This window comes from the organism of the source record quoted next, unplaced genomic scaffold, assembly GCF_019419815.1.
Source record: "Pyrus x bretschneideri cultivar Hongxiangsu unplaced genomic scaffold, Pyrus_bretschneideri_v1 Contig17, whole genome shotgun sequence".
Classification (NCBI taxonomy): Eukaryota; Viridiplantae; Streptophyta; class Magnoliopsida; order Rosales; family Rosaceae; genus Pyrus; species Pyrus x bretschneideri.
In genome coordinates, this window is record NW_025999468.1 from 3,336,709 (window position 1) to 3,358,682 (window position 21,974).

The window sequence follows — 21,974 nt, forward strand, 5'->3', positions numbered from 1 at the left end:
AATAACTTCAAGGGCTAATACTTACGAATTTTTAGTTAATGACCCAAAACTCCAATAGCGTAAAAACCAATGACCAAACCATTTCTAATGAAATGCAGTTTTGGAGACGGAGGTAACATTAGGCACCCGTGGCTACATAAACTAACAAGCAACACAACGGAAGGTAACCCCATCAACTTTCGTTTTCTTCAACTTTCGAACTTGGGTAAAAGAGACGGATACATTGCCCTAAGTAAGTAGCCTAAGCAACGTCGAATTTAAGCTACCATTGTTGTCGTGCGTATATTGCTTTTAGGGATTAAATAACACAGAATCAACAAAGCAGTGAACTGGAACTGGACATTAAAACCCAACCTACTGGTTTTCTTTCATTTGTAAGTGAGGTTTTGAATTTAACTCCCATAGAAGGCGAGTTTGATTCCACGTTATACGTCGAAGCTATTGTCGGATTTAACCTAAACCCTCCACAATCGTTGCATCCAAAAAAGCCCTTAAAAAATGCAATGACAGAAACATCAAATGTCACATGGAAACAGGTACAGCCAATGTAGGAGCTTTCACTTTCTTAATTCTGTACATGAAACAGGAAAGCAAGTGAATACACAAAAATAAAATGAAGGCTCATTCCTCAACTTTAGAGAGTCACGAAAACAAAACGAAGACGGGATAAACAGAAAATTTCAACTGGAAAAACTTTACAGTTGAAAACCGGATAATAACATCTCTATGTTTTCAACAAATTTAGGGATACGATAATCCTTCTCTATAACCTACAAGATTTCTACCAACACCAATATCGGTTGTATCGGATCAACTTCTGGCATCACAGAAAACAAAAACCTGATTGCCCTTCGTTTAAAATCCCTACCATAACGCATCTGTAATAACAAAGAAAGATCAGAACCAGTCATACGTACCATGTCATGAAATCAGCAACTTCCTCCTCCATTGTCCAAAACAAAAACATCGCAAACTTCAGTCTCTATTAGCATCCAAGTGTAGGTCTAGAAGGACACATACCACAACCTGCACAGTCCTGAAGCAACCACGAAGTATGACGAGAGCGTAGTCTGTATATCCATAACATTTTGCTTATTAAAGAATTGACCGTCAGCGTTAAAATATTGTAGATGTATGCCTTGTAAGTTTAATTTAAAAATTGAGGCAAGCCATACAGACGATTGTCCTATACTTGCATTAAAATTCTACATGGAAGTTTTAGCGAAAAACTTGGATTTACATTTAAGATTTTTGTATTCAAATATGACAGAACCGTAGATGTATGCCTTGTAAGTTTAATTCAAAAATTTTGGAAGTAGTTTTATCGATTTACGTTAATATGTCTTGTTCCTGTGGAGACACACGTGAGTCCCAGGATACCAAATCCAAAATATTCTACACTCAAAAGAAAACTGTGACAACATGAAGCCAAAGACACTGCACGGAAATTTTAATTCACAATTATCAAATGCTCAATCATGTAAATGGAGTCCGGGAAGAACAAGAAACAAAGAGGTTTGACGTAAGACATGATCGTTACCTCCATTACATCCACTAGACCTTGTCAGCTCTGAGCGCACTCAAATGGGTGCAAGCTTCCTTCAGCAAACTCGTGCATTCGAAAATGCTCCAAAATTTCAGAATGGCTGTACCCAAGATAAACGGCATTAGTCACTCGAAGAAGAGAGGATGCAAAGCCACAAAATCAACAATGCATATATAATCTAAAATGAAACCATGAATTAGACTAGTAAGAAGATCTAAAATGCCATATGCACAATCATGAATTCATTTTTCCCACCACATGCTTGTATTAATTTCAGTATTTAATGCATCATGTTGAGACTACGTTTGTTAAAATTAAATATAGTTGTCACTAAAGCATGTTTTGCAACAAATGGGATAATCATATAGAGTCAGGGATTTTCACGTCTTACAGGATAGTCTCGCGATCATGGCTTAATGTGCGCTGATTGGATTCCATGACTACCAAAACGTCAGCATTTTCTGGTCCTGCTGCTCCACCAGCTACAATAGATGGGACTGAGGCACTTGGCGTCCAAATCTAGAATAATGAACCATAACAAATTAAATATAATACTGTAATCCCCCACCCCAACCCACCCAAAAAAGAAAGAAAATAGAGTTGACTTCATAATACCCACTTTTATTGTGTTGTCAATTCCACTAGTTGCCACAACACAATCAAATGGATGGCACTGTATACAGTTCACAACTGCAGAGTGAGACAAAAAGATGTTACTAAATCATGCTACTATGGGAAGTTGGTAACCTCATTATTTTCCGTGGCAGGGGAAAACAATACCGGCTTCATCTCCTTGAAGCATTTTTATCAGTCTACCAGTTCGCTTCTCCCAGACAAACCATCTGCCATCATCACTTCCACTAGCAACATATTCTCCTGCAAATCAATAGAGATAACAACATGACCATGAAACCAGTCTTTTTGAAACTCAAGCTCGTCCTTTTAGTTAAGATAAATGGACCAACTGTTAAGTGCACACATATGTTTCACTAAAATAAATAAAATCGCCCATCATGCATGACAATGTCTGTATGCAGGGCATCATGCATGGCAATGTCGGTAGAAACACAAACTTTTATCCTTTAAATCAAGATGAATTATAAGAAAGACATGAAGAGCCATTTATACTCAACAAATAAGCCAGAATTTTTTCTAGCTCATGACTAAGCTCCAATAAAAAAAGTACAAATTAAATTGAAGGGACTGTCACTAGAATGCACAAGGAGAAAGTAATAAAAAGTCCATCCATTAGTCGAAATCATGCAAAGACTGAAAGATATAACAAAACAGGTATAAAGGATAGGACTCTGTATCAACACCTTAGGCCGGCTTGATAACCAGTTCATTTTTCGTTTTAGTTTTACAGGAGTGGAGGAACAATGGTAGGAGAGATGTAGAGGAAATGTCCCAAGGAAAGACAAAAATAAAAACTAAAATCTATATAAGTTGTTTTACTTCAGATTTTGCTTTAGTTCATTCTTTATTTCTTCTCCCCTCCTCCCATCACCCTTCTTGACAACGCCCCCCCCCCCCCCCCACACCCCCCACACACCCCCCCCCCCCCCGCCCCCCGAGCAAAACCCCCCAACCCGCCCCCACACCACCCCCCAAACACCATACTTTCTTCATATCTCAAGCACAAAAAGTGAACTAAACACTACAAATGAAATGGTTACCATACTTGACACTTGAGACCTACAAACCACCCTGTCAAGCAACAAAAATGAAACTGAATAATATTGATGTGACTAAGATCAAATTCAATACATTTGAGGATGCCATGTAGCATTTGTATGACGAGCCATTGAGGTAACTCTGCTATGTAGATTCATCTAAGGGAAGTAACCACACACTACCACAGCTCATGAATATAGAAAAAAGGATAACATTCCACAAAAAGATGCAGATTTTTTACCTGTGATACTATCATTCGATACCAACAAGGACCGAGTACTAATAATTTCACCACTCAATAGCATCGTACTCTTAAGTAATATCAACACCAAACCAAATTACCTCGCTGCCCAAGAAAGCTGGCCTGTTTTATGTCCGTTCCAACATTACAATGGCCAACATATCTCTGTTTCATATCAATCGCTGCCTCAGGCTGAAATGTAAATTTGAGAAGAAAACAAGAACGTATTAAATTAAAGAAATTATTTTATTGACACTAAAGAAAAAACAAAAGGATCGAATTTGGAGCTGATCCAGCACAAAGTTAATGCTATTCAACCAATAAAATAAAAGAATCAGTGCATAAAAATTGGACTTTTCCGAATGGTGATGTAAAATTAAGAACAGAGAAAATTAAGATAGAACTAAAATTAAACTAAGAACAACTTCCACTCCAATCTTTATACTGGCAATCTCATATCCAACATTTTCTCCTATAATAGAAAGGCAATCTCATATACCAACATGTCCTTATATAACAGGAAACCTAAATTAAATAGTAAGAAGCCAAGTTATCATAATTACATTTAAACATATAGTTAACCTCTACATTAATTTTCTAAGCTGGTGCTTAAGCCATAAAAAACAAATTTTCTTCTTGCTTCATTAAAGGATTTATGAAGACTTATCACAGAAAAGGGCATAGAAAGAATCAGTGGCTGAGCAATGAATACCTAGAATGAGGAATAAATTATAGAACAGATCACATAGAAGTCAACAACGTTTTTATACCATCCAACAAAGTGAACCTATACTTGGACCAATTTCACAAACAATCAAAAAAGAAATCATAATCAATCCTCAACAAGTAAACAAAGAAGGAATGCAACAAGATAAAAATCAGCACAATGGCATATAAGATAAGGCTGACAACAGCATTGCATGTCATCAATCTGAAAACACCAGAGTCGCATCAGAAGTATGAAAGCAACCTGATATGTTAGTCTTTCATTTTGAGACGACGAAGAAGGGGATCCAGATGAGCAGTTTGCACCACCAACTTCTCTAGCAGAATCACTTCTTCGATGAATTCTCAAGTTTAAGCTTCCTTGTAGAATATTGGGCTCGATGTCATGCTCTTCATCACCTGAGATCGACGTTTCAAAGTCCAACTCCAATTCCTCATCATAATCAGAATCTTCTCTTTCAGATCGTGGACCATCTTGTGAAACATCACTATTACCCTCTGATCGGTAGAGTATTTCACTCAGTGATAGTACTCTTTCGCCTCGAGGTTCAGACCTGGGTGCTCCATCATTTGGCTTACCATTTCTTTCAGATTCAGCTAGACATTAAAACAAACAATTAGAACTGCACAATAAAGAATCAATACAAAAGATGCCATAAATATTACTTTACAAATCATGTCAATTTACAACGCATTCATTTTATAGGATGATTGGCAATTGGCTCAGCAATCCAACTACCATCAGCGAAGTACATTGAATCTCATAGTCACTAATTTCTGGCCCTTAATTCTTCTTTGATTAGTTAAATTAATGGCTAGAAATCAATCCCCAATTCACATTATTCATTTAGAAGAAATGAAGGTGTTGAACTGTTAAAGATTTAGATAGAAAACTACAACAGTTCTTATATTGTCAATTATTTTAATTTTTCCAAATATGGTTTTCCCCAAGTAACAACAAAAAATGCCTTTGTGCAGATGAAAAAGGAAAGAAAAAAAAAAAAAAAAAGTAAAAACATCGAGATTTTGGAAGTTGGCATGTCTACAACCCATGTATGCATCCCCAAATTATACAACATATCGAATTATTAAAAAATATTGTTGTCATTCCAGTATGCTGTAGTTATTCAAAAAACAGGAACAATAGGTTAAGAGGGAAACACCAAATGTTTTAGTTCTAGTCTACTTAAAATGGTCAAGCCAAAACTACTGTACTGAATAAAATTAGAAGCTGATCAATTGAAAAACTATTTGGGGACCAAAGGATTGCACAAGGCAAAAACACTGAAAGTCACAAACCTGCAGCAAGATCCCTTTTTACATGCTCCAATCGTTCTGCTACTTGAAAATTTGATGGAGCCAAAGATTGGGCTGCGATAGCAAATTCCAGAGCTTCTTTATGTTTAGCCAACTGCAAGGAAACAGAAATTACCAACCAATAAGTCACAAACACAAACAAAAAGACAGGTACAAGCTCATCGCATTTCCTTGTTTCAGTCATAAACTAACAAACAGTTTCTCAGCATTATAGGAGTAAAATTTAGGCCCTCAAGAGAACAACATAAATGAATGGTCTACAATAACTTTCATAAGTAAATTATAAACCCACGCCGACAAAGGTTTACAGTCTAAGAACCATGCCAATTATACCCCTTTTATGTTAAACATGTATGATCATAGATTTCTTTTCAAAGAAAGTATAACCACAGATTTAAAAACCAAGGTTAATATAATATTTTATAATAATTACGCTCAACTTCTATCTACCAATTTCTCTCTTCCCTGCCCTATTTTTTTTCTCCTGTGCAACTTTCAATATATTGCAGTAACTCCCATCACTGGAGTGACATAACCTAGTGTATATAAATTGCACTTGTTGTCAAAGTATATTGGGGACCAATAATTTATAGGTGATACATAAACAAGCAACAGAAACTGGTGTACACACCCATAAATTTGAAAATCAGATTTACAATCCTAGCAAGGATATCACGACTATATAGGAAAAGGCAACAAGTTTAAACACATTCCAATAAATAAAAAAAAGGTTGTATTGCAATATTGCAACTTCTGTAACACACGTTAACCTGGTAAAAATTTGATCCTCTTAATCTCAATCCGTCCTGTCCTACAGAAGACTATATAGTGACATGAAATAATTTGTAGAACATTACAATGACTCAACCTAACAAAAGGAGAAAAAAAAAATGTAAAATGGCCAATTGGGAAAATCAAGATGACTGCAGAGATGATTGTAATAAAGGCTTGATTAGTAATCAGTCAACTGCAGGAAGCACCACAAAATTTACCTGCGATAAAGCTTCAGACATATAGTAATGAGCACTGAAAGAGGAGCTATTGAGCCTCCTAGCATTATAACAATCTCTTATAGCCATATGAACATCATTTTTCCACTTGCGCTGGAAAAGGAAAAAAAAAAGGGAAAATCAAGCGCCAGAAAACTTCAACTAATGAATATGTTTTCAACCAAGTAACTTCACACAGTAAAAAATTACCTTAAGCAACAATCCCGCACGAATACAAAGGCAATCATGCTTCACTGTAGGCCAAATACCACAACTGTTTCCATCCAACACCTCATTGCATACTTCAATGCCATAAATATAATCTGTCCAGTCCAAGGATCTTTCAGCAATTTGAATTAGATTCCTGCACTTCTCAAACTGAAACAACTATATTATATTAGATAAGCCACAAATGGATTTGCAAGAGAATACCAGCTACTACCAATTCCCTTCAGCCAAAATAAAAATGATAAGGATGCAACAACTAAATAAGAAAAGACGCACACCCTAGCAGCAATGTTGCCCCTTTTAGGAACATCATTTCCGAACATATTGGATGCTGGTTGATGCAGTTCGACACCATTGAGTAGAGAACTGAAGCTCGTTAGTTTCGAAACATCTCCAGGAGTATACTGCATAACACTCTCACCAGCTGGAATTGCAAAACCAATCTATATTTTTTAGCTGGAATTTACTAATATGATACAACCAGATGAAGACAAAACTGACGAATAACGGAATAAGAAAGTGAAATCTAAGATTTTTGTTGTCACACTCTGTGTAAAAAAAAAAAAATATATATATATATATATATATATATTTGTTGTCATAAATAGTCCAATCATAATTGGATCTTCATCTGAATCAATGATAAATTAACCAACAATATTTTCATCCTAAAATAAACTACACCTTTGCTATGTAAATCACAACATTTAACTGCATAAGCAAAATGGTTTGAAGGATAATTAACATACCATGATTTACATTCATCAAATATACATGCTCCCCACTATAACTAAGTAGAACCTCTTCTCCATCTGGACTAAATGCAACATGAGTCAAATGCAAGCTAGCACGTCCCTGAAAAAATATACAAGTTTCTTCAATATATATGTGATAAACCAACTGGTTATACATTAAAATCAGGCATACTAATCAAACATCCAAAACTTCCATCAACAACTTCTTCTTGCCTGCCCTAGAAGAGGTTGTATGTGGAGGGAAGATAATTAGGATAGCATGAAAGAGTTTATCCATTATAAGGTAAAAGGATAAATAACAACTAAAAGAGTAAAAATGTTCTGGGGTCAGAGAAAAGAAGTTACAATTGAAAGAAAATGATGCTCCAAAGCATATCCACAAAAACCTGAGCAAGATTTACATAAATTTTCCTGCTAAACACTGTAACATCTCTGACTTAAAACTGTAATCCATAAAAGAAAGAACAAAACGTCCAAACATTGTATCAAATAGTTTGATGCAAGCACAACCAGCATACATTTTACCAAACAAAAACTAGAATTTGAGTTCTTATGAAGACAGGATGCAATTGAGTATTAAGAACTTTGAACTAACACGGTCAGAGAGATGCATTGGACAAAAATAGTTAACACAAGGAGGTGGCGCTGTCCGTTTCCGACAGGATGTCAGTGGTGGCAGCATCCTTCTATCATATAAACGTGCAAATGCATCACTGCAAACATTCAAGACGAGATTCAGTTGAAATTGAAGAGCAGAAGGAAGTTATATAAACTCATTGCATTAAGAACCAACAACAGCAAAGTACCTCCCGCCAACTAGGAGTAAATGAGGTCTAGTGGAACTGATATCACAAGATTTTAAAGAAAAATTTTGTTTGGGGGGATCAGCCAGTGACTTCTTTGCTCCACACCGCAAGTCAAGCTGCCATTACGAATATATTTGTAAACAATGATTTCCAAAGAATTAGGAGAGAGGGAAATAGAAAGCACCCAACGGTCCAGGCTGCAAAAGAATGGTTAACTATCAAATCTACACAAGTTTTTTTGCTAAAGCAAATTTTTAATGCGACTCAATGGAGAAAGTTCATCAATACTGTATTGTAAATACATTTTGAGAGTATTAGAGAGAAGAAAAGAAATATTCACTGAGATGAAGATTTTAAATAGAAGTTCATCAACCTAGACAAATTACCAGTCAATCATGGACATGGCACATTTGAGAAACAAACTCCCAATTAAAAGAAAGATTACACATCTAAGTTCCTACCCTGGTGCCAGGTAAAGATTGCTACTACCATGTATTGAAAATATGGAAATAAAATTTAGTTTTTACACAAATATACACAGAATACTAGGTACAAGGACACATCAGGAGTTTATACATATCTATTCCTCGTAAATTGTAATACATAGTAGTCTAGATAAAGTTGGATTCTACAGCTTGCCAATGGCTTTATTTACTGGTCGAGTATCAATTCAAGATGAAATCCCTTAAGAACATTAATCTTCATTATTATAACTTCCTTCTCTGTGGCTGCTTGACAAGATGTAACAAATAATTTACAAGAAGTTTGATGAAATTGTCACAAAATAATGAAGTGCCATATTTCCTTGACAACATTAGCTAGATATCCATTCTCAAGAAATCATCACTACAGGAAAATGTTATATGGACTATGGAGCATGATCAATTAACACGAACATAAAACTAATGATTTTTATTCCTTATAAAATAAAAAGAAAAAAGTTAATGAGTTTTATATTAGGGAGAATGACAAGTCATCCAATACAGTTACTGTTAAATAGTTTATTAAAGCTAAATGTAATTAGTTCTGTTAGTAACTGTAATTAGTTAAGGTAGTTGAGGGTATTCTTGTAACTAGCCTAAGGCAGCTAAGGCTTCATTCAATACAATTGGAAAACTTACAGAGGAAGGTTTCTGTTTCTATATTTTACATCACGGAATGACTTTTTAATAAATTTAATTTGTTAATCCAGTCGTTGGATTTAATTTTTCGAAGTCGAATTTCAAGCAATTTGATGTAGACTTATTCCAGTAAGAAGGTTTGATTTCTAAGATAGAAAAGTCAAAAACTCCTAATGCTAATATAATATAGAAGGAATGTTAGTGATTAGAATGACCAAAAATTTGGCATATGTAGTGAGCATGAAGCGTTAATCTAACTGTTGAAATTCAATAAAAAAAAGTCCTATAAAACCCTATTGAGGGCACAAAAAATATATGCATGCGTTCTAAACTATCATAGAAAACCAATAGTTTCATCTCCAAATTTTTCCATATTCCTTTATGCTTTCCACATCTGTCCTGCTACTCACACTTTTGACTTGCTATTAGTTTTTTTTATCCATCAAAATAAACCCCAGTTTAACATTCCCTGATCCCCTTCAGAGTTCCATCTAATTTTAACTACCCGAGTTTATAACCTGAGTTTATACCTGAGTTTACAACATGACAAATTGATGTTTTCATGTTATATTAAATGAAGTATAAGATCTAATTAACGTAAGTACTTACCAAAACATTGCGACATTCTTGATTAGTGGATCCAGCAGGTGGGCAAGAAGTACCCTCTCGGAAGTCATGCTGTCTCAAAGTTCCATCTTCACTTGCACTCCATACCACATTGGGATTTCCAACTTCAACCTGCAACAAGTAGCAGGCAGAAACTATGAGACATGTTTGATACTCATAAAACCGAGAACAACCCCACAAAACATAATTTTCTTCTCGAGTCATTAAAGATACCACACAAACATTTGACGTGAAATTTCTCTACAATCTGGAATCTTACAGCTAACTTTTTTACTCTTCTAGTGTGGCATTGATACACAGCTGATGGAGAAATAGCATTATCATCAGTTCCTCTCCCATTTAAACCAGACAAATTAAATAATCGAACCTGTGAAAAGATAAGTTTAACTTATGTTTAGTATTTAAGTGTAAGCATAGGGTGTTCCATTCACAATTTATAAATGTTTAAACATTACTTCTGCATCTCCAGCTCCAGAGACCACGAGCTCATCAGAAGTTTCAGGGACAAATTTTGTACAAAATATGTTCGCACAATGCCCAGTCTCTATAGAATGCAAAAGCCTCCGACTAGAGTAGTTCCAGATATTTATCTGCAAAATACGGAGGCATTAATAACATGGTCACAATGCAGTACATATACAGCTGCATTTCACAAATATACATCTTCACTTTCCCTTTACGAAGCATTACCAAGCTTTTGACTGCGACAACAAAAGACTATTCCAACGGAAAAGAATGCTTAACTTCTGTTCAAGCACCATCTATCCCATCCATATTTCTTCATCTTTGCAGAAGTAGTGACTTAGGGAGCAGTGTAATGCAATGTGAAAACAATTCTCGATGAAGAAATATATGTGATCCATGAGATATATAATTTCAATAAAATTCAACACATGTATCCAAGTCAATAGGATGGTTCTGAAAGTGTCTGCATCTTAACCATGTAGAATAACATTGCACACACCACGAAAATATCATATTATGTAAAATTTTACAATCCCCCTTACTTCATGTATCGTTCTTCTATTTCTGTGCTAACTATGAATCACTTGGGAAATGTTATAAATTTATAAGTAATATCATGGAATTAAGTAATTAACAAACCCGTGTGTCATCTGATCCAGATATTAAAAGCGAGCCATTCGAATTCCAAGCAATGGAATTAACACAACCTTGATGCCCCTAGAGAGAGAGAGAGAGAGAGAAAGAGAGAGAGAATCATAAAATGATAATTATAGAAATGTAAACATATATATATATATATATATATATAAAACTTCCACAATTTTGAACTCAGTGGAATTTTTTTTTTTTTCCATAATCACGTCCAAAGAAGAAAAGTAAACATAGGAAATGAGCTAAAACATAAGACTATGACATGTCTCTTCAAATTGATTATGCAACAGCCAAATTTCATATTTCCAAACCATACCTCCGCACCGGAAGCTCAACAATAGAAATCATATTAGTTTGATGTACCAAATAAATTTGAGTACCAATCAGATTTTCACACTTGTTCATGCACATAAAAGCAAAGAATGAAGTGTCATTACAGTCTGAACCTCAGTAAGAAAATTAGGTGCCCTGAATCGTAGAAACTAAAAAAATCACGACTTCAGCCCCATGTGCAGAAGTTTGACTGTCAGTTGTTCCCCCACTATGTTGAAAGGTAACTCGGCTAGGGTTTAGAAATATGAAGTCTGGGAATCAACTTTGAATAATTCTCATTCACTTACAATTGAGTACAAGACTTATATAATACAAGACTTATATAATACAAGGAAGTCTATTCTAGGAAGGAAACAAAGATGATTTACATTGATTCATACGGATCAAATCTACTCCTAATATCAAGGGGACGATATTGTCGTCCAATACTCCCCCTCAAGGTGGAGTGTGAATGTCAAGAACACCCATCTTGCCAAGTAGAGAACGGAATGCTGACTGTCCAAGTGGCTTGGTGAATATATCGGCAAGCTGCTGTCCAGTAGGTACATAGGTTGTCGAAATAACCCCAGAGCGCAGTCGTTCACGAACAACATGGCAGTCGATCTCTATGTGTTTGGTGCGTTCGTGAAAAACGGGATTGGCAGCTATGTGGAGTGCAGCTTGGTTGTCACAGTGTAACTTTGCCGGACCCTTGTGATCAATTTGCAGATCAGCCAATAGGTACTTCATCCACGTAAGCTCACATGTAGCTGAAGCCATGGCACGATACTCCGCTTCAGCTGAGGATCTCGAAACGGTAGATTGTTTCTTGGTTTTCCAAGAAACTAGTGCTCCTCCAAGAAAAATACAATAGCCTGTGACAGATCTTCTTGTAAGTGGACAGCGAGCCCAATCGGCGTCGCAATATCCCTTCAACGTCAAACTCCCATTTGAAGGAAAAAGAAGTCCTTGTCCAGGTGACCCCTTTAAGTATCGTAGAAGACGATGCACCGCGTCTAGATGAGGCTTTCTTGGTTGTTGCATAAATTGGCTGAGTATATGGACCGAGTATGAAATCTCCGGCCTCGTGATTGTGAGATAAATAAGTTTCCCAACAAGCCTCCTGTATTGCGAGGCATTATGGAGAAGTTGCCCTTCCGTTGGAGATAATCTCAAGTTTTCTTCCATTGGGAACTTTGCAGGCTTTGCACCAAGTAAGCCGGCCTCATCAATAATGTCAAGTGTATATTTACGTTGTGAGATGGCAATTCCTTGAGAAGACCGAGCCACCTCCACACCAAGGAAGTACTTTAAGTGTCCAAGGTCCTTAATGCGAAAATGGGATTGAAGAAATTGCTTGAGGTCATGGATGGCAACCTCATCGTTGCCTGTGATAATCATGTCGTCAACATAAAGCAAGACGGCTGTAAACGAATTTCCACGCACCTTAGTGAATAGGGAGTAGTCGGCCATTGACTGCTGGTAGCCGGCTTGACTTATGGCAGTGGAAAATTTATGGAACCAGCTGCGAGAGGCTTGCTTAAGGCCATAAAGGGACTTGTTGAGTCGGCATACATTATGCTCCCCCTGCCGACGAAGTCCAGGAGGCAGCTGCATATAAACTTCCTCACAAAGGTCACCATGAAGGAAGGCATTATGGACATCCATTTGATGTAAGGACCAATGACGAACCGAAGCAACGGCTAACAAACAACGGACGGTGATGAGTTTGGCAACAGGAGCAAAAGTTTCCTTGTAATCGATACCTTCGCGTTGAGTAAAACCTTTGGCCACAAGACGAGCTTTATAACGCTCGACGGTACCGTCAGAGTTGTACTTGATTTTGTAGACCCATTTGCAACCGATTGCGCGATGACCAGGAGGTAAGGTAGTGAGAGTCCATGTGTTGTTTTGTTCAAGGGCCAGAAGCTCAGAGTCCATGGCAGCACGCCATTGAGGATCACCGTTAGCCTGTGCAAAAGTGGTGGGTTCGACAAGAGTCGAAATAGCACAAGCAAAAGAGCGATGCGATGGTGAAAGATGAGCATAAGATACATAGGGAGATAAGGGATAGCGAGTACCTGACATGGAGGAGGACGTGGCGCTGGGAGCAAGAGATTGCACATGATATAAATGGTATCCCTGAAGCCTGACAGAGGGCTTGAGGGCGCGGCCAGATTGGCGAGGGGCAGGTGGGGCAGGTGTGGTGGAGAGAGAGGGTTCGATGGGAGTAAGAGGAGCAGTTTCTGTCGGTGTGAATAAAAGGGTGTCGGTCGGTGTGGATAAAAGGGTGTCAGGCGGTGGCGGTGTGGGATTAGGATGAGATGGAGAATCGGTGGGAAGAGGATGAGATGGAGAGTCGGTGGGAATAGGTAGGATAGGTGGAGCAGGGTGATGGTCAAGTGGTTGAGAGGAAAAAGGGAACATAGTTTCATGGAAGATCACGTCACGAGTGGAAAAAATTTTGTGTGTGGTAAGGTCATAAACACGATAGCCCTTCTGACCTAATGGATACCCAACAAAAATACATCTTTGAGCACGTTGGTCAAACTTATGGTGAGGATGGAGGTTGGTAGCATAACACAAACAACCGAAAACCCGAAGATGCGAAAAATCGGGAGTTTGACAATGCAAAAGCTCATAAGGAGTTTTATGACCAAGAAGAGGTGTAGGTAAACGATTAATTAAATAACACGCTGTTTGTATGCTTTCCCCCCAAAAATGTTGTGGTAAATTGGCTTGAAACCGTAGAGCTCGACCAACATTGAGGAGATGACGGTGTTTCCGTTCAACAACCCCATTTTGTTGAGGCGTGGACGGACAAGAAGTTTGGAATATGATACCCTTGTCATCAAAAAAGGAACGTAAAGAGGTAAATTCACCACCATTATCAGCCCTAAGTGTTTTAAGCATGCAATGAAATTGTGTTTGGACCCAAGCAATAAAGGAACGTAACAATCCTTGTGTTTCGGATTTAAAACGCATGAGATGTATCCAAGTATAGCGAGAATAATCATCAACAATCGTTAAAAAATACCGAGCCCCTGAATGGGAATTGACTCGGTGAGGTCCCCAAATATCACAATGTATCAAATCAAAAGGTGCTTTAGAAGAAATAAAACTGGACGGAAAAGATAACCGAGTTTGTTTAGCAAGAGGACAAACGTCACATGTATGACTGGAATCAAATACTATTGATGGAACTTGTTTGGTTAAAGTTTGCAGAGGACCGGTAGAAGGGTGCCCTAATCGTTGGTGCCAGAGGGTGGAGTTGCGGCTAATGTGATGAGCAAGGCGAAGGTTGTGTTCTGGCGCCAAGTAGTAAAGCCCATTATATCGCTTGCCCAGGCCAATCGTCCTCCTCGTATCCATGTCCTGTATCACACAGAAATCAGGGAAGAAAATCACTATGCATCGTAATGCTTCAGTAAGTTTGCTAACAGATAATAAGTGAACTCGGAAGTTAGGCACATGGAGCACGCCATCAAGTTTAATGTGTGGGGTAACTTGTATAGAACCAATCGAGTCTATTAAGGCATGTCCTCCATTCGGCAATTGTACAGAATCCAGCATGGATAATGACTTCTTGTCAAGCAAATGAGGAGAAGGAGATACATGGTCTGTTGCCCCACTATCAATGATCCAATATAAAGTTTTCTCTGACAAGTCAGAAGAAGGTGTGATTGTACCTGTTGCATTTGCAAAATGCTGCGGATTACCATCAATGTTGCTCTTCTTGAGCATTGCCATAAGTTGATTATATTCTTCTGTGGTGAACTTTGGACCGTCACTGGACGTCGCCTTGTGTCGTGAGTCTACACCCTTGGTGGTCTCGGTCTCCACCGTGACTTGGTTTGCCGCAGGTTTTCTTTTATTTGGTGGCTTGACTGATTTGCCATGATACTTATGGCCAGGCGGGAAACCATACAGGTAAAAGCATCGATCCACGGTATGGTATTTTTGATCACAATATGAGCATTGAATGGTGTTTCCTTTTGATGCAGCAGTCTCCCTGTTACGGGTTATATTCATAGCATGCATATTTATATTGTTACGATTTAGAGATACCTCTACTTGCTTCTCTTGTTGGAGAACAAGGGAATATGCCCTCCGAGTGTCTGGTAGTGGCTGCATCAATAGTATCTGTCCACGTACTGCTGCATAAGAGTCGTTCAAACCCATCAGGAACTGCATCACCCTTTCTTTCTCATCTCGATCATTCATCTTCTTCAATCCCCCACAGGTGCAAGTCGGAGTTTCATTGTAGGATGCCAGTTCATCCCACAACGCTTTCAGTTTCGTGTAGTAAACCTGGATCGATTGTTGTTCCTGTCTGTGTTCAACGATCTCTCTCCTGATTTGATAAATACGTGAGTCGTTTCCTTGTGAGAAACGATCTCGCAGGTCAGCCCAAACATCGGCTGCTGTTGTGTAATAAGAAACGCTGCTCGCAATGTCGTCGTGGACTGAGTTGAGAATCCAGGCAAGGACCATATCATTGCATCTTTGCCATGATGCAAATTGTTTGTCAGTCTCTGATGGAGGGTTAATGGTGCCATCAACCATGCCAAGTTTATTTTTCGCGCTCAAGCTAATTCGCATAGCACGACTCCAGGTATTGTAGTTGTCTCCTTGAAGTGTTTTGGAGACCAAGATATTCCCAGGTTGATCCGAGGGATGTATAATAAAAGGATTCGAGACATCTGTGAATGTCTCCATAGGTTTTTGGGTGTCAATGGACGCCTTAGGTATTGGATCGCCCATGGTGGTTTAGGTGATGTTGTGTCTGTTAGGATTTGCGGAAGCTGTGTGGGTATTCAGAGTCACCAGAAACGGTGCTCTGATACCATGTTGAAAGGTAACTCGGCTAGGGTTTAGAAATATGAAGTCTGGGAATCAACTTTGAATAATTCTCATTCACTTACAATTGAGTACAAGACTTATATAATACAAGACTTATATAATACAAGGAAGTCTATTCTAGGAAGGAAACAAAGATGATTTACATTGATTCATACGGATCAAATCTACTCCTAATATCAAGGGGACGATATTGTCGTCCAATACACTACACTAAAAGTTCACTGAGCTGCCCGACTAGTGTCATTACAGTCTCAAACTCATATTCAAAAAGAAGAGTACAATTGCGGTAGTGTTTCGCCCAATCAGCAATTTAGTTCAACATAGTCCATAAATTAAAATCCTGAAAAAACAACTTGATCATATTTCAAATGAAGTGCCGATACAATTTTTTAACTCATAAGTCAATAGTAGCATCATCAAGAACCTAGTTTCCAGTCGAACCGCGTTCCCTCTAACCCTAAACACACAATTAACAACTGAAGAACCAGATGGATAATTCAACTAACAAATTTCCAACTGCCATTGATTATCACATTTTCCACCTCACATCACATGAATTCGCATTTACTACATTAACTGGAAGCGAAATGAAATGCTGGAACTGAAATCGAAACCAACCAACCTCCAATTCCCTTTCCTGCGAAAGCCTTCGCACCAACGACGAGTGTATCTGCAACCTGTGATTGGCATCCTGTAAACAGAAAGCAAAATTAGTCACCCAATCCTCACAAAAACACGAAAATCCATGCCGAATTGCGTTCCAAAATTTCCAAAACTCAACAGAGGGAAGGACGAAGAACATACGTGCCGAACGTCGACGTATCGTCTCTCAATCAAGTCGTGGATGTTGCCGTCGTGAAAAGGCACACCCTTCATTGAAGACGGAAGAGCCGAAAACCCGAAACCGAAACGCGATCGAGTGTACCGGTCCGATAATCTTCAGTAAGCTACTTGCAGAAGAAGAAAAGCTTCTCGATTCTCCTCCTTGTCCAATTTTCAGGAACACGAACACCGGTCTTTTCCTTTACGATTTTAATTTATTTTTTTTAACAAATTTATTTATTTATTTCTACTTTCTACTATCAAGTGAGATCGACGGCTGTGAGACGTCCGCGTGGTGTTTAACCACCGTTGATCACTTTTTTGGCGGTGATTAGTATGGTTGAGCCGTGGGTCACGTTGTATCGTCATCAGGAATACGGCATGTCGTTTTCGTAAGTCATGGTTTATGGACTCTACGACAAGGCTTGAGCTGCGTTTGAAACTCAGAGGATGGGCCGTTCTCTCTTGCGGGCTAAAGTGAACTTGGGCTCCAATTTCCATTACAAAGAAAATTTGTCTTCACATGAGATTTGGAATACTTTAGTGAGGAGTGGTTTTAATTTAAGTACCTGTTTTTGGACACCTTTGTTGATTTGGACACTCCAATTTACTCTTGGATCCCCTAATGCGTGTCTCCTAATACGTAGACACGCCTCACTAAAATATTCCAAATCACACGTGGCTTAATCCAAAACATGTGGCGTCCTACCTGTACGCACCCTCACTTGTTTTAAGGATGACTCCCTACCTTCATTTTGAGGATCTTTGGATATATTCATTTTTCTAAAAATCAATAACGGCAATAGATTAAATTGTTAGTTGTTAGAGAAGAGGAAGGTCCGTGGGATTTGAACTCGTACTCTAGTGCATAGACATGTTCGCTTTCCACCACTGCGGTAAAACATCATCTACGCATTCTAGACTTTTGGTTATAATAAAACAATTACATCATAGTCATCGTTTATAATAATTTCCCTTTAACTTACCCCTGCCCTTCACGCACGTATATTTCCTCTCCCTAACAATGCAAACCCAGTGGTCCCTCCCCCGCAAACGCACGCTCGTCCCGCTCAATTACATAACTGAATGCAAGAAAATATTTCTAATTTCGGAGACAAAACAACATCTCATACAACAAAAACCAAGGGGAATCACAATCACATGATTCACGACACACAAATATTGAAACACACATCGCTGTCTCGTATCATAAATGCTTGCACGCGACGTAAGACGTAAGTACATAGACATCAGGACAACAGTAACTCCTAACACACGTAATTTACATCCCCCTCCCCCAAAAACCACACTGAAATTAACCACAGTAATAACATCACTAGAGTCTAAAACACAACTTCGATAGGCGAGAGGTGTAAGCACCGCGAGGTGTGAAGCGATCTCGTGCTAAACTAACTGAAACAAATTCAAACCAATTGCGGTCAGTCTCTTTAGTTGCCGCAACGTAACCCCGTCTTCTCATGGGGTAAATCTGTCATTTCGCCATCGAGTAACAGTAAACAGTAACTACTCCTTACTCGCTGAAAACCCCATGTGGGTTTCCCTCTGCTCACTTGGCTGTCATGGATTGCATCTTTTGTTTCTGCACAACACAGGATGGTTGGTTTTGGGACCCCTTGTGGCAAGCTGGCAGCATGATGGAGCTGGAGAAGGCCTTCTTGCCGTGCAAAGCTGTACACCGAGAGAGAGATAACAAGTAAACACAAAAAGTGAGAGGAAAGTCAAGTGTTGGGACCTAAAAAACACAAGGGGCGTGCACTCTTCTCCTCTTTTGGTGGGGCCCCTCCCCTTCTTCTCTTTGAATTCACCCCGTCCCCATGCCAACGCATGCCATGCTCTCCTTCTTTCTCCCCCAGGTGCGCTTGTCACTTTCTCTTAACCCTATAAACAAATCGTTCACCACTTCAATCATTGAACAAATGCTTCATCAAGAGGGGTTTTGAGCTCGATTCTTCCTCTCCCGGGCCGCTCCCGCTTTCGCCACCCTAGCCGGAACCTGTTTCACGTCGTACGGCATCCGCAAGCAGCACATGTACACAGGACTTATTCTCCATAATCACTTTTAACTATATTACTAATTGACAAGAACTGATGATGAGTGATACAAAGTGCTTACTAGAAGCACTGCTGGAAGCGAGTGACGTATTGAAGCTCAGAGAGAGTCGAGTCCCAAAGCCTTGGCTTTGAGCTTCAACGATTTTAAGTAGTGGATTGCTTCATCCAGCACCACCATCGCATCCTTTCCCTTACCATCGGGAATTATGTTCTGCAGAATGTTAATGGTTTCGCGGATTTTTTCCTTTCTCATCTTCTTGTTGCTGGTAAAGGAATCCACTTCTCTTAATCCAGAACTTCTGTTGCAGGCACAACTGGATTCGGCATCATCCTCCAACTCCAGAGGTCGGTTGTGTTTCTTGGAACTCGCAGTGTCCATGACGGATCGTACATGATCATAAACTTCATCAAATAGCTTCCGCTTTTTATTCATTCCATCAGAACTAGCAACTTCTTCAAACCAATTTTGCTTGTCATGAACTGTCATTGTACTAGGGGAATGGCCTGTGCTAGTAACTTCATCGTCCTCGGTATAATCGCTATCACCATCTGAGTAGAGCAAGGCATTCAGTTCTTCGGTGTCTTCATGCATCTCACTTTCAGCACCATTTTCATCGTTTCCTTTGAATTCATCGGTCAAAACTGCTCCCGATAAATTTTTAAAATCTCTATCATTTCGAGGATCATCCCCATCCAAATAATAAGCTCCTTGTTGGAACGGATTCCAAGAAGTACGGCACCGCATGGGATTCACTATCCCAGAACTAAAGATCAAAGTTGCCTGATCCCCACAAGGATTGTTAACAAGGAGTCCCTTCTGTTCAAAGGCACTGTCTGCATTCGGCACAAATGTCTCCCCAGGAATTCCGTGATGGGCAGAAGAAACTCTATCTTTGAGACCATTGTCGGTGGCAGGCATGAAGGCCTGTCTGATACGGGGTAAGCAATAGAACGAGCCGTGAGGTTCATTTGGTCTGCCGACTTGTGGATGAGGCAACTCGGAAGATGCATATGGTGGCATAGTATTAGTGCCTAGTTTCCCATATGCAGAAACGAAGTTTTGTTGCCCCGAGCCAAGTGGAGCAACAATGGCATTCGGATCGGGTGGTTGCCCGCCAAGATGCTGCTGACGAATCCAGGTTCCAAAATTTTCACCCATCCAACCAAAACAACCACCTACAAGTCCAATCACAAATATATAAACTTCTAAAAACTCAAGAGAAATCCGAAAATACAAACCAAAGACAATAAACTACAATCCATCAAATCGGAAATATAAAACGTACCAGAAGGACGTATGTACAAACAGAAATAGTTGATTTATGTCTCACTTTCAGCAAGAATGAAATAAACTAAAATATCCAGCTCAACTTGAACACAATATACAGCAATCTTCCTACGTTACGGGTTTCAGCAAATGTCGAAAATATTCAGCCTGGAAAATACCCAACAATCATATATTAGGCACCATCAACCATTATCAAGCGCAAAAAACAGAACGAATAAACCCGAATTAACCCTTCAAATGACAGTTTTGGGATAACAAATAGCAAATTATGCTTGAGATTGACTAACCTGGCAATCCTGTAGAGGTTGAAAGCATGCTATTACTCTAACAATTATGGTGGCGCTCCCATCAATCCCATTTTCGTGTTTCAATGCCCGAAATCTTGTTTGGCTCGCTGCTTGGCACACCATAACTAAACAACTTCCCGGCACTTCAATTTTTTTAAAATGACAACTTCCAAACAACAACTATTGCAACAAACAGTAATACACTAAATCCCAAATCGAATCTGAGAAACTCTGAGCTGATTGACTGACACAAAAGTGAACCCGAAAATCGAAAGAGTGAAGGCTGATCAACTAGAACCAAACGGAGAAAACAAGAAAAGAGTAGATGAACTTAAGCTAAATTAACCAAATACAAGCAAATGAGAGGGAATTTAAACAGAATTTCAGCTAAAGATTTAGGCTTTTCGGATTCAAATCAACTGATCTGACGAACATAACAAGGAACGACGATGAAAAAAGTGGATCCCATGGAAAATATTCAGATAAATAGTAAGAAAATTGAAGGGTTTTCAGGAATTTGAATTTTCACTGCTCAGTAAAACGAAGAATTACAGAATTACTCTGCAGTAAAGGTTCAAAGAGATGACTTTACGAACAATATCAACAGAGAGACTCAACCACCACCGCATGCTGTTCTGGCTTTACCCACAGTACAAGTCTACGGATCTCCAACACCTTTTCCTTAATCCCCTGCAATGGAAAACGAAGCGACAGACAAAAAAATGTTAGCCTTTTCATCCCGGAAATTTTCCAGTTCATTTTCTCGGGAAACAAACAGAAAGTCGAGATCCAAAAACATGAATAAATCGACCAATCCGCCATCAAAAGCTGTGAAATCGAAGAGAAAACTTACAGCGCAGAAAACCCAATTCGAAAGCGAGATTGCTTAAGGGAACGAGATTGAATTACAGCGCTCCGGAAGCTTTCACAACAAGCAGGTGGGAGAGAGAGGGAGAAAATAAAGATTGCAGGCACAGTCGAAGGCTAAAACGTGAGGAGGGCACGGAGGCTGGGATTATATAGAAACGGAGTTTCCAGAAATGTCCCTGCTTGGGGGATCGAATTCTTTGCCCTTCTCTTTTTGCTTTTTCTATAATGGGGTGACCCCGTCCCGTCACCGACTCGTGGTTTTATCATCACCCCAACTGAGCGTGCCATTGGAGTCAGGTCAAATAGTCAACGA

At 39.0% G+C, this 21,974-nt stretch overlaps 2 protein-coding genes and 1 long non-coding RNA gene across 10 annotated transcripts; all 3 read right to left on the bottom strand.

Moving 5' to 3' along the window:
• Positions 1-325: 325 nt before the first annotated feature.
• Positions 326-17,294, bottom strand: LOC125475943 (protein ALTERED SEED GERMINATION 2-like). Of its 8 annotated transcripts, none has more exons than XR_007257290.1 (21): positions 17,126-17,294; positions 16,944-17,012; positions 11,135-11,212; positions 10,486-10,620; positions 10,290-10,397; positions 10,013-10,141; positions 8,283-8,398; positions 8,072-8,189; positions 7,471-7,576; positions 7,000-7,145; positions 6,704-6,871; positions 6,497-6,607; positions 5,487-5,598; positions 4,432-4,784; positions 3,563-3,653; positions 2,327-2,422; positions 2,166-2,236; positions 1,938-2,065; positions 1,541-1,646; positions 918-1,026; positions 326-571 (listed from the first exon to the last, which is right to left on the bottom strand). XR_007257290.1 is itself a non-coding variant. In XM_048581422.1 (21 exons), the coding sequence occupies exons 1-19, from the start codon at positions 17,195-17,197 to the stop codon at positions 1,565-1,567; spliced, it is 2,289 nt and encodes a 762-aa protein (XP_048437379.1). In that variant the 5' UTR covers positions 17,198-17,294; the 3' UTR covers positions 665-878; positions 1,021-1,036; positions 1,541-1,564. The 8 variants fall into 8 exon arrangements, 4 of the variants coding, with proteins under 4 accessions (XP_048437379.1, XP_048437378.1, XP_048437377.1 ...); XR_007257288.1 differs by having other exon boundaries at positions 918-1,036; XR_007257287.1 differs by having other exon boundaries at positions 918-1,070.
• Positions 17,295-18,770: 1,476 nt separating this feature from the next.
• LOC125475944 (transcription factor SAC51-like) lies at positions 18,771-19,878 on the bottom strand. The gene is made up of 2 exons (XM_048581423.1): positions 19,278-19,878; positions 18,771-19,157 (listed from the first exon to the last, which is right to left on the bottom strand). Exon 1 carries the CDS (start codon positions 19,806-19,808, stop codon positions 19,314-19,316), a length of 495 nt encoding a protein of 164 aa, XP_048437380.1. The 5' UTR covers positions 19,809-19,878; the 3' UTR covers positions 18,771-19,157; positions 19,278-19,313.
• Positions 19,879-19,916: 38 nt separating this feature from the next.
• LOC125475945 lies at positions 19,917-21,147 on the bottom strand. The gene is made up of 3 exons (XR_007257291.1): positions 20,792-21,147; positions 20,503-20,651; positions 19,917-20,392 (listed from the first exon to the last, which is right to left on the bottom strand). It is a non-coding gene; the product is annotated as an uncharacterized LOC125475945 (long non-coding RNA).
• Positions 21,148-21,974: the final 827 nt, after the last annotated feature.